General features: G+C 41.3%; 1 protein-coding gene across 1 annotated transcript; it reads right to left on the bottom strand.

Annotated features, from left to right (window-relative positions):
- Window positions 1–9,679: 9,679 nt before the first annotated feature.
- LOC145122676 (uncharacterized) lies at window positions 9,680–12,293 on the bottom strand. The gene has a single exon (XM_079058237.1). The coding sequence runs from the start codon at window positions 12,150–12,152 to the stop codon at window positions 11,679–11,681; it is 474 nt and encodes a 157-aa protein (XP_078914363.1). The 5' UTR covers window positions 12,153–12,293; the 3' UTR covers window positions 9,680–11,678.
- Window positions 12,294–12,536: the final 243 nt, after the last annotated feature.

The following is a 12,536-nucleotide window of genomic DNA, read 5'->3' as shown; positions in this document are numbered from 1 at the left end:
ACGTATACTTTGAGTTGAATCATAAAGAAAGTTCATATTTGTATTAGAATTTATCATGAACTACATAGTAAGTTTATTTTATTACTAGTTTAACAACATCACATTACATGATTGGCATAATCACATGTGATTGTCTATTGACCTATTTTGACTGGTGTTACAGCAAGTCAGCTGGGTCTTCCACTCCGGCAATATGTATGAGCATATCTCCACTTGTAGACTTGATCAGGGAAGCTCAGACAGAGGGTATGCGTCAGGAGAATTGGAAGGTGGAGAGGATTAGAGGTGAGAACACCTGGTTTGTGCAGGATAGCAATGGATTATTGACCCGTTGCGGCCGAGTCTGGGTTCCGATGTCTGGTGGGGTCAGACAAACTATGCTGGAGGAGGCTCATAAGTCTCGCTTCTCTATTCACCCAGGGGCCACCAAGATGTACCATGACTTGCGATTGAGTTACTGGTGGCCGTGCATGAAGCGAGAAATCGCTTGGTATGTCGATAGGTGCTTGACCTGCAGGATGGTCAAGCCGAGCACTAGAGGCCGTATGGAGAATTGCAGCCTCTAGAGATTCCCATGTGGAAATAGGAGCAGATCACAATTGATTTCATCACAAAGCTGTCGGGAACGACGAAGGGGTTCGACGCTATTTGGTTCATCGTGGATTGATTGACCAAGAGCGCTCATTTTATGCCCATTCAGGAGAGTTCATCGGCCGAGAAGCTGGCCGACTTGTATATACGCGAGATTGTCGCTCGTCATGGGGTTCGGGTCTCTATCGTCTTAGACCGTGAGGTTCGGTTTACCTCTCGGTTTTGGCAGAAATTCCACGAGGAGTTGGGTACACAGCTGCACTTCAGTACAACCTATCATCCGCAGATGGACGGCCAGAGCGAGCGAACCATACAGACTCTAGAGGATATGTTGAGGGCCTATGTCATTGACTTTGGTGGGAGTTGGGACTCCTACTTACCCCTTGCAGAGTTCTCCTACAACAACAACTTTCACTCCAACATTAGTGCCCCACCATATGAGCTGTTGTATGGACGGAGATGTCACACCCCAGTCTGTTGGGGCGAGGTGGGTCACAGGGTGATGGGTCGGACCGAGGTAGTTTTGCATACTACCGAGATGGTTCAGCAGAAAAGACAGCGGTTGCAGACCGCACAGATTCGGCAGAAGAGCTACGCCGACCGGTGCCAATCAGAGTTAGAGTTCCAGGTCGGTGACATGGTACTCCTGAAGGTCTCGCCCTGGAAAGGTGTTATCCGCTTCAGGAAGAGGGGGAAACTGGGCCCCCGATACATTGGGCCGTTCAGGGTCATCGCCAGGGTTGGCAAGGTGGCATATAGACTAGATCTTCCTGAGGAGCTGAGTCAGATCCACAACACATTTCACGTTTCACAATTGTGAAGGTGCATTCTGGATGAGCAGGCAGTAGTATCATTGGATGACATTCAGGTTGATGAGCGCCTGAATTATGTGGAGAGGCCGTGGCCATTCTGGAGAGGAAAGTGAAGATTCTACGGAATAAGGAGATACCTTTGGTAAAGGTACAGTGGGAGCACTGTAGAGGGTCCGAGTGGAAATGGGAGCCGGAGGCTGAGATGCGGGAGCACTATCCGGAGATGTTCACCGCAGCGGACTTCGAGGACGAAGTCTAGTTCAAGTAGGGGAGAATTGTAACGCCCCGACTCTTAGGTATTACTTTTACAGTTTTATTTTTTATATTGAAAGGTCTACTCGACGAGTTAGAGGCCCTGACTCGTCAAATAGGAACGTGGATTGGCCGCATGTTTAAGTCACTAACTCGCCGAGTCGGAGGCATGACTCGACGAGTTGGAGCTGGAGGATGAAACCCTAAGTTTCGGGGTTTTACACCCTATTTAAAGGGTCATTAGCCTCCCCTAGCCTCACTTACAGCCCTTTGTGAGTCCAGAATCCCTAAATCGCCGTTTTCTCTCCATACTTGTGTGTTTTAAGCTTGGAAGGTGGATATTGGTGAGAGGAGCTTGAAGATCAAGAAGTTTGTGGCAAGGAACGTGTGTGGATCTGAAGTCTACCTCAGTTTAGCATCATTTCAAGGTATCAAGTCGTTACCTTGATCTCCTTCTAGCTAGATCCTTCTATATTTGAGTTTTAGGGCCATTTTGGCATGTTGGTGTTTCATTTCGAGTGATGAACCAAGATCTGAAGTTGCAACTTCAAATCTAGGCTCATCTTGGCCCTTATAATCAGAAAGTTTCAACCTTTAGCATGCTAGTGTATTTCCCTTGCCTAGAACCTCTTCTTTAGTTTGAAGTCATTATCACCTTGCATGTACGTAAAGTTTGCAACTTTACGTAAGAAGTATGCCTTAGGAGCTTAGATCTACGTTATGGAGCTTTGGAATGGCTTAAAAAGCATCTGAATGGAGAAAGGACTGAAGGGACTCGACGAGTTGCATGGTCAACTTGGCGAGTCCGATGAAGATTGTCGTGCAAGGACTTCTGCATGGACTCGGCAAGTCAGCTAGGGTTATCCCGACTTTTGAACATGCATGAACTCGACGAGTTGCAGGGAAACTCGACGAGTCAACGGAGGATTTCACAACTGCTCGAGTTCAGGAAGGAATCGACGAGTCGGTGAACTGCACTCGACGAGTCGGGTCAACATGGACTGTTGACCGTGACCATTAACTTGGACTTTGACCAAGGGTTGACTAGTTGATTTCGGGGGTATTTCGGGAAATTGGAAATTTATGGATATGGTTCTATGGTGAATATAGGTGGTGGAGTTCATGACGGTGATCCGAGAGTTTGAGCTTATCACTTCAGTGCGATAATTGTGAGGTGAGTTATCCTCACTATACTAAGGGGTCTAAGGCACCAAGGCCGGCCCATTGGATTTGATATCCCAGTAGTTGATGATGTGTTGAGTATGAGATAGTTATACATGTTAGTTTGCTATGCCAGTTAGGTAGATCTGTAGGACTACCTGTGTTACCGTTTGATTATCTGTATGTGCAATTAGCTGTATATGTACACACGTTGTATGGGTAGGGTTGAGGTTGCACTACTTCGTGCGGTGACCAACAAACCCTGGAGTATGCCAGATATGAGCTGAGGGCCAGGAAGACATACTAGACTCATACTAAGGACCCATTAGCATACCAGACACAAGCTGAGGACCAAGTGGTATGCCAGACTCGTACTGAGGGCAGATCAGTTATGTTTCAGTCTTAGGACTCCAGGGGGCAAGCCAGTCATAAGCTGTGGGCTCGAAAGCAAATCAGACTTATGTTGTGGGCTCGGAGGCAAGCCAGATGTGAGCTGTGGCCCCGGAAGGCAAGCCAGACTCACACTGTGGGCCCAGAGGGGGGGGGGGGGTAATCCAGTATGTAGAGTTGTAGACCCATTACATGTTGTTATTATGTGTATTGTTGTTATGTATCGGTATTTTGGGGGAACTCACTAAGCTTTGGACTTACAGTTTCAGTTTTGATTTCAGGTACATCAGGACATCGCGGGAAGGCAAAGGCGTGATCATACAGCTCCTCATGTTTATGACTTGTTTTTGGGATACCCCGATATTATACTACTTGAAAACAAGTTTTGTAATGATTAATGGTTTTGAAATGTTTTGAAAAGTTCGAATTTTGCCTGATTTTTAGGGATGTTACAAGAATCCCTTTCCAACTCCAGTTTTAGTTTTTCAGAAACATTCTTCGAACCGAACAACACCTAAGCTTATTAATTAATTCAATAAGTCATACATGATATATTCGTGGTGCATAATTAGCTTTGTTGAAAAAAAAATTATAAATGAGAAGTTTATGTGTCCAAGTGAATGATCATATTTAATATGGATTTGCAGTAAGTTATTTATGGAATAAGACATGTTATTAAGGGCTTAATGGCTTAATGTTATATTTGAATAACTTTTGGCAAGGAGATTTATCAAGTCCACCAAGTGAAGGCTACAAGCCAAAGTAATAGTTAGTTTTCACTAACTAGTAAGGTGAGTTATATAAAGTTTTTTCTTAGAGATACATGACTTAATTGATTGAGAACTATGCTTAAATATACTATTTATAAGAGTACCTGATGTTTATGTTTATGTGATATTCATAAATATCTATTACATGTCAGCGTGGGTGGCAGGATAGGACCATAAAGATCCCCATGCACGAGTTTAAGCCTTCGCTTTGGTCTAAAAATTGTTTGTGGGGTAGGGATTTCATGTTTGTTTTCCAGCCAAACAACCTTCACAACGGCTGGTGGGGTTTTCAGTATTAGGTAATCCTTCCATAATGTTTGCATCATATATGTGTTTTAGAGCCAAAAAAACTTACATGGGTCAAGCGGTTATTCCATAACCATTTTGGTTTGATCGCTTCACCAAGAAAACACAAGGAGTCTTCTTTATCTAGCAAAGATTTTGTGCATGCGATTTTTAGATTATAAAACCTTCATTAATAGACTTCTTTTTTCATCATGAACCCACAGGTAAGGACCATGCATCATGGTTCTATCACTATTTTGAGCCACTGTCTCAAGCTAACAATATTATTGCATAGTCTTGGTATAATATATGTTGGTTTCTTGCAGGGGCAGCAAATACCTTTTTTACCACAATAAGAAACAGGGGACAGGAAAGAAGTCTGCACAGGGGACAAAAACAGATAAAAGACAGGAAGGGCAAAACTGGAATAAAGAGCCTTCTGAGAAAGCTGCACAACACAGAGGACAAGTGAAGGCACGGAGGATATTTGAGGCAAAGTACTTTTATTCACTGATCAAAATGAGAAAACAAGTTGGATACTACACAACGTACATATGCCTTGCTATTTAATCTAGGAACTTAGCACAAAATTAGGAACTAACTGGCTACATGCTAAAGACCAGGAATCATCTTCACACGTGGTCTTGAATTATTCAACTTCTACTTAAACTAATAAAACATGCATGATAAATAAACTTAGATGAATTTCTGAATTATTTTCAACATTTTCCCCTCTTAATTCAGAAATTCATACCTTCTTCACTCCAATCAGACTTTTCATCTCTTCATGCTTGATTCTTCCAAGTGACTTTGTAAGAATGTCTGCCTTTTGCTCTTTGCTCCCCACATGTGTTACTGTGATCTTCCCTTCTTCAACACATTCTCTAATGAAGTGAAACCTTATGTCTATATGTTTGCTACGTCCATAAAAAAATGGGTTCTTCATGAGCTCTAGAGCTGACTTATTATCCACATACATTACAACTAGAGGAACATTTTGACCTGTTATTTCTGACAGCAGTCTACGTAGCCAAATGCCTTGACAGGCTGTCATTGTTGCTGCCATGAACTCAGCTTCACACGAGGATAAAGCTACACATCTCTGTTTCTGTGATGACCATGATACTAGATTTCCATTCACATAAAACATCATTCCTCCTGTGCTTCTTCTGTCATTAACATCTTTGCCATGATCACTATCAGAGTAACCTGTAAGTGTGATCTGTTGTTCCCCTCTTGTGTACTTCAAACCATGGTCTATTGTTCCCTTGATGTACCTGAGGATTGCTTTGACAGCTTGGAGATGATTTATGGTTGGCTTCTCCATAAACCTGCTTACAACTCCAACAGCAAATGATATGTCTGGGCGTGTGTGACACAGATACCTGAGCCCTCCTACAATACTTCTGTATTCGATAGGATTAACCAACTCTCCTTCATCTTTCTTGAGTTGTAGCTTGTGATCCATTGGGATTTTGGTTGGATTGCACTCATTCATCCTAGTTTTGGCAAGAAGAGTTTTGGCATAGGCTTCTTGCTTCAGTGTGATCCCATCTTCTTGTTGATTGACTTCAATTCCCAGATAATATGTCAAAGGACCTAAATCACTCATCTCAAATTTCAAACTCATATCTTCTTTGAAACTCTGAACTTCTTTGGAGCAGCTACCAGTCACCAGCAAATCGTCTACGTACACACTAATGATCAGTAGGCTTCCATTGTTCTTCTTAGTGTATACAGAGTAGTCGTGTGTACATTTTATGAACCCCAAACTTTTCAAGTATCGATCCAAGCAAGCATTCCACGCCCTTGGTGCCTGCTTGAGACCGTATAGAGCCTTGTTTAATTTGTACACTTTTTGAGGATTTTCGTTCTTCTGATAGCCTTCAGGTTGTGTGACATATACTTCCTCTTCCAACTAGCCATTGAGGAAGGCTGATTTCACATCTAGATGGTGCACACGCCAATTATAAGTACCTGCTAGAGCTAGGATTAAACGTACCGTTTCAATTCTGGCTACCGGCGCGAAGACTTCCTCGTAATCGATGCCATGTTTCTGAACATACCCTTTTGCCACGAGTCTCGCCTTGTGTTTTACAATCTTTCCATTTGGATCACGCTTTAGCTTGAATACCCATTTCAACCCTATCGGCTTTCGATTCTTTGGAAGATCTACTAATCTCCAGGTGTCGTTTTTCTCAATTGAGGCCAATTCGACCTCCATTGCCTTTTTCCATTCTTTCTTCTTACTTGCTTCAGCGTAGGTTGAGGGTTCTTCATTGCTACAGAGCATTAACAGTTCTTCAGGTGGTAATTCGATTTCTTCGGTGTTCTCATACAATTCGTTAAGCATTCGATAACGTTTTGGGGCTCCACCGCCGGTAGAACTCGATGTGGTGCTCGGTGAATTGATTGGAGTCGGTGAATTCGAGTTCGGTGTAATCGAAGTGCGTGGTGTACCTGGTTGGTTATGAGAGTAATTTGATGGATTTGGGCTAGGATCCGATGTTTGTGGAGAAATGGGCTGAGGTGCTTCGGCCCAACTGTTGTTTTGTGGTGATCCGGGTTCTTGGTATGGGGTATCGGGTACCCATTCACCCTCATCATCAAAATACTCATCAGCGAAATCATACCCTTCGACGGTGAACGACAGGTCTGATGTCGCTTTGATCTTGGTAGTTTTCTCCCACTCCCATCTCCGATTCTCTTCAAAAATTACGTCCCTGCTTACAAACATTTTTCCCGTGTCAGGGTCTAGCAATCGATGAGCTTTCATGCCCTTTTCTGTCCCTAAATAAACCATTTTCATGCTCCGATCATCCAATTTCTTGAGATTGCCCTTCATTATCTTCATATGTGCTACACACCCGAAAACTCTCAGGTGACTGACCTGAGGTTTTCTTCCCGTCCACATTTCGTATGGTGTAGCATCCTTGAGAGCTTTTGTACCCAATCGATTCAACACATACACTGCGTGGCTCACGGCTTCTCCCCACAGTACATCAGGTACTCCCATTGTCTTTAGACAACTTCTCACCATCTCTAGTACAGTCCGATTTCTCCTCTCCACAACCCGATTCTGCTGTGGTGAGTAGGGTGAGGTATAATGACGCTCTAACCCAGTTTGACTGCAGTATTCAGTGAATTCCTTTGACAAGAATTCACCCCCTCTGTCTGTTCTGAATACTTTTAGCTTTTCCCCTGTTTCATTCTCAACCAGCCTTCTGAAATTCTTAAAGATATGAAAAGCTTCATCCTTGGTCTTCATTAAATAAATCCACATTACCCTGCTGTAATCATCAACTAACAGCATAAAATATCTGTTACCTGCAGGTGTTGGAGGTGAGACAGGACCACACAAGTCCCCATGAATTAATTCCAGTTTCTTCTTGGCTCTAAAACTGGTGACAGTTGGGAATGGGCTCCTTGGTTGTTTTCCCAGCAAACAACCTTCACATGGTTCTGTTGGTACTGACATCTTGGGTATTCCAATTATCAAGTCCTTTTCAGACATAGACTTAAGAGAGGTAAAGTTTACATGACCTAGTCTTGTGTGCCACAACCAAGTTGGATCATTTAATTCAGCTACTAAACAGCTTGTATTTACTTCTTCTAGCTGAATTTTGTAGAGCCTGTTGGGTGACTTCTTGACTTTCATCAATAGCTTTCCAGCAGAGTCATGCACCCACAAGAATGGTTCCCTGATCTTAATCTCATCACCTCCTTCAGACAACTGGCCAAGACTAATGATATTGCTACAAAGATCAGGTATGTAGTACACCTCCTTCATCTTTCTTTCTTCTCCATTCTTGCATTGGAGCAGAATTGACCCCTTCCCTTCTATTCTGACTTGGGAGTCATTTCTAAATTTCACAACTCCTTTGACACTACTATCCAGTTCTTGAAATTTGGTTCTGTCCCCAGTCATGTGGTTGCTTGCCCCAGTGTCAAGATACCACAATTTTGACTATTTCAAGTCCCCACCTTTTGGTTTTAATTCAGGCTTCACTCTTTCTTCGTTTAGAAATACTTCTCCTTCATTTCTCTTGTCTTCTAGCCATGACAGCAACAAAGCTGGTTCATTGTCACATTGGACCAGGTTGTTTTCTTGATTCCTCTCTTTTTTTGGGTTTGAGCACTCGGCTGCATAATGCCCAAACTCTTGGCAGTTATAGCATTGTATGCTACTTTTGTCATGGCTGGTAGATGCACCATGACTTCCACCTCTTCCACGGCCACCACGGCCTCTACCCCTGCCTCTTCCTCTTCCACGTGAGCCACTAAGTCCACCACGGTTTGACTTAGACTTTGAGTAACCTTCTCTCTTCTTTTTACTTTTCTCAGACCATTCTTGATAGGTCATGAGAAGCTTTTTGTCTTCTGGCTCACCACCATGACCTCTCATTCTTTCTTCATAGGCTTTGAGTCTCCCCACAACTTCTTCAACTGACATATCTTCTATGTTCCCAAATTGCTCAATTGTTGAGGCAATTTGGAGAAACTTGGGTGGTACTGCTCTCAGCAGTTTCTTTACAATATAGGATTCTTCCAAAGTGTCACCAAGGGTACGCATAGTACTCACTATATTGCTAACCTTCGCGGCAAAGTCATCCACCCCTTCTATCTCTTTCATGGTCATGGCTTCAAACTCTGTTTTCAGAGTTTGAATTCTTGCTGTCTTCACTCTATCTGCCCCCATATATAGAGTCTTCAAAGCGTCCCACATGTCTTTTGCAGTCTTCTTCTCGGCCAGTGAGAGTAGAAGATCTTCTGGTATGCCTTGATAGATTGCAGCCATCGCCATTTTGTCTTTCTTTGTTTCCACCACTGTGTTTGATGTCCTCGGTTCCACTGCATCCCATACTCCTTGGGCTTGCATGAAAACCTTCATTTTTATGGCTCACGCACCATAATTACTTCGTGACAACATAGGATAGTGAAGAGTAACATTCCCTTCCTTCTCACCATTGTTTCCTGACATCTCTATTACACGAGGCTGATACTTTGGCATACACCAGGAAAGCCAAGCTCTGATACCAGATGTTGGTTTCTTGCAGGGGCAGCAAATACCTTTTTTACCACAATAAGAAACAAGGGACAGGAAAGAAGTCTGCACAGGGGACAAAAACAGATAAAAGACAGGAAGGGCAAAACTGGAATAAAGAGCCTTCTGAGAAAGCTGCACAGCACAGAGGACAAGTGAAGGCACGGAGGATATTTGAGGCAAAGTACTTTTATTCACTGATCAAAATGAGAAAACAAGCTGGATACTACACAACGTACATATGCCTTGCTATTTAATCTAGGAACTTAGCACAAAATTAGGAACTAACTGGCTACATGCTAAAGACCAGGAATCATCTTCACACGTGGTCTTGAATTATTCAACTTCTAATTAAACTAATAAAACATGCATGATAAATAAACTTAGATGAATTTCTGAATTATTTTCAACAATATACACTTCGTTGAGTTCTCGACGCTGACCATTCTTGTATTTAAAAATGATAGAACCCCTTCCGTTTATTTGAACTCTAGACCTATTGCCAAACTTGAAAAAATCATTAACCGAGTCATCAAGTTTTCTAAACTTAGCCCTTTCATCGGCCATGTGGTTGTTAGCCTCATTGTCAAGACACCATATCTGGTTTGGCACTTCATCTTCCTGTCTTAGCCTTGCATTTACTTTTCTTTGTTTAGCATGAATTCATCTTTCATATTTTTATCATGCAATGTCGTGAGTAACAAGGATGGTTCGGCATAATTGTGATCTTGGGTTAGAATCACGTCTTGATTCCTTTCTCTTGGTGGGTTCTTGCATTCGGAAGAATAATGCATCTATTCTTAGCAATTATAATATTGTATCTTGCTTTTGTCATGTTTTTGAGTTTGATTTTACCCATGATTACCTATGTTTTAGTGATTTCCTCCATATCTTCCTACCTCTTCCTCGACCCCCATGGTTTCTTGAGTTGTTCCTTCGCGTGTTCTTTGATCCTTGCCCGCCTGTTTGCTTCTTGTTCATTCTGGCCATTCTTCATGAGTTAAGATAAACTTTTTCTTATCCATCTCATTATGAACATGAATGTGTACTTCATGCGCTTTGAGTCTTCCAACTACTTCTTCAATGGGCATGCTTTCAAGATCAACAAATTGTTTGATAATATATGCGATCTGAAAAATACCACTCGTAATATCTTCTTTACCACATATGCTTCATCTATGTTATTGCCCAATGCCCAAATATTACTCACGGTATTGCTGATTTTTGTGGAAAAAAAATCATCAATTGACTCGGACTGTTTCATGGTCAAAATTTCGAATTCAACTTTTAGAGATTGTACCTTTGCTCTCCGAACGCGACCCTCACCCATATACATGGTCTTCAGTGTTTCCCACACTTCTTTTATCATTTGCTTCTTCGCTATCGGCAATAATATCTCTTCCGAGATGGCAGCCATTGCCATCTTGTCCTTGACACCAACTGCATTTTGGGGATTCTTAGGCTCACTCGCATCCCATACTTCCTGATGTAGACTTCCATTTTAATCGCCCATGTCGCATATAGTTACACAGGGTAATGCATCTTCCGTCCTTCCATAGTGGGATTTCAGCCGAACGGCTTGGTTGGCTCTGATAGCAAGTGAAAGGTAATAATCTGGTATTACCTTGGTTCCAAAGGTACAAGTGGAGTAACAGAGGAAAGAAAGAACATAGGAAATACAGGAATAACAGTAAAGAAAAGAGATTGTAATTACTTGTTAAACAAGATCTTTATTGCTGGAAAAAATAAAATAACGTAAACTTAATCCGTATTTTAACTAATTAAACCAGAAACCTAAACCAAGACAAAAAGTACTGTAAAAAATGGAAAGTTTTCCAAAACGCCATGGGGCATTTTTTCGTAAATTACGCCAACAAAACCAATAATATACAGTTGATATAAAACCAACAATATACAGTTGGTATCTAACCTGTTTTAAAAAAGAGCAGCTGTTGTACACATAATTATTTTAATTTGAAATGGAAGGTTTTTATTAGTGATGAACATCGACAGACAAATTATGAAACTTCATAATAGCACAAACCTAAGCAGGCTTAGCATGACAAAAGTGACCGTGTACCAATACAGTCAGAACTCATCCACAAAATATACAACACACCTACTTTATAGTTCATACCACATTATTTGACTCGATCAACAATTATTTTAATTATTTTATTCTTCATGGAAAACAACACATGTCATACTATATTCAAGAATTTGATTAGTTATATACATATAGTTAAGAGTAAACTTATAATTAAAAGTATAATACATGGTCCTATACATAAAAGGATATTATAAAACATTTCAAAAGCAAGAAAACTAATTACTATACCTAATAACATGTAGAAAATGAAATATTTGTAATTGTCAAGCACATGATATACCGAGAGAAGTTGGCATAAACCGATCAGAACCCGTTCTTGTGATCAATAACTTCATGTCTGGTGAAAGCCGATCAAACTCCGGCATGGTCTCCGGCACCTCTGGTATGGTGGAGAGAGCAGTTGAAGTATCATAGACGTAAAAACCTTCACCTCTTGATGAGGTATGGTGGTTATGTCTAGGCCGGAAAACTGATCGGATTAGCTTGTTGAGGGAGCGGCTGAGTCTGAAGGGTTTCTTGGAGGTGGGTTTGTGATCGAAAGGTGGTGGTAATTGGTGGCGGAGGGAGGAGGAGGAGGACGACGACGAGAGGTGGGGCATTGACATGGTTCTGGAGGATATTGCAGAATCAAGCTGTCGTTCGAAAGATTTGAGTTCAAAAGAGTCGTATAGAGAGCTTTCGCAGTCCCATACTTCACGTTTGGGGTTGGCTTTCAGGGATTGTGTCACTTTCTCCATCTTTCCTCTTTCCGTTTCTTCAAAAAATGTGACCTAAAGAAAAAGGATTCATGTCCTTGAAAATTAATTATATAGAGAGATAGAGGAGAGAGAAAGTACATGGTTGTATACTTTCTTATGGTATGATCATATGATAATTGTATTCATCACTTGATCTGTTAGTTATATAAAATGAATGATGTACGCGTGGACCAATGATCAAGTTACTAACCGACGATAATTGTTGAATTCTACTTTAAAACGTAAATCTTTTTATATTTAGTTTATTCGAGACACATATATTATATAGGTTAATTTAATTTAATTTAATTTAATTATATATATATATATATATATATATATATATATATATAGGGTTGAGATCGGTTGAGTTTTTAATTTTTT

The sequence above is a fragment of the Lactuca virosa genome, chromosome 6 (assembly GCF_052849685.1).
Source record: "Lactuca virosa cultivar CGN04683 chromosome 6, Lactuca_virosa_CGN04683_v6, whole genome shotgun sequence".
Taxonomy (NCBI): Eukaryota; Viridiplantae; Streptophyta; class Magnoliopsida; order Asterales; family Asteraceae; genus Lactuca; species Lactuca virosa.
Note: the sequence above shows the minus strand (reverse complement) of the source record. Positions and strands in the feature narration are given on the sequence as shown.

Excerpts from the sequence above, each read along its gene's own strand:
- LOC145122676 (XM_079058237.1), bottom strand. The coding sequence starts at position 12,152 with ATGGAGAAAGTGACACAATCCCTGAAAGCCAACCCCAAACGTGAAGTA.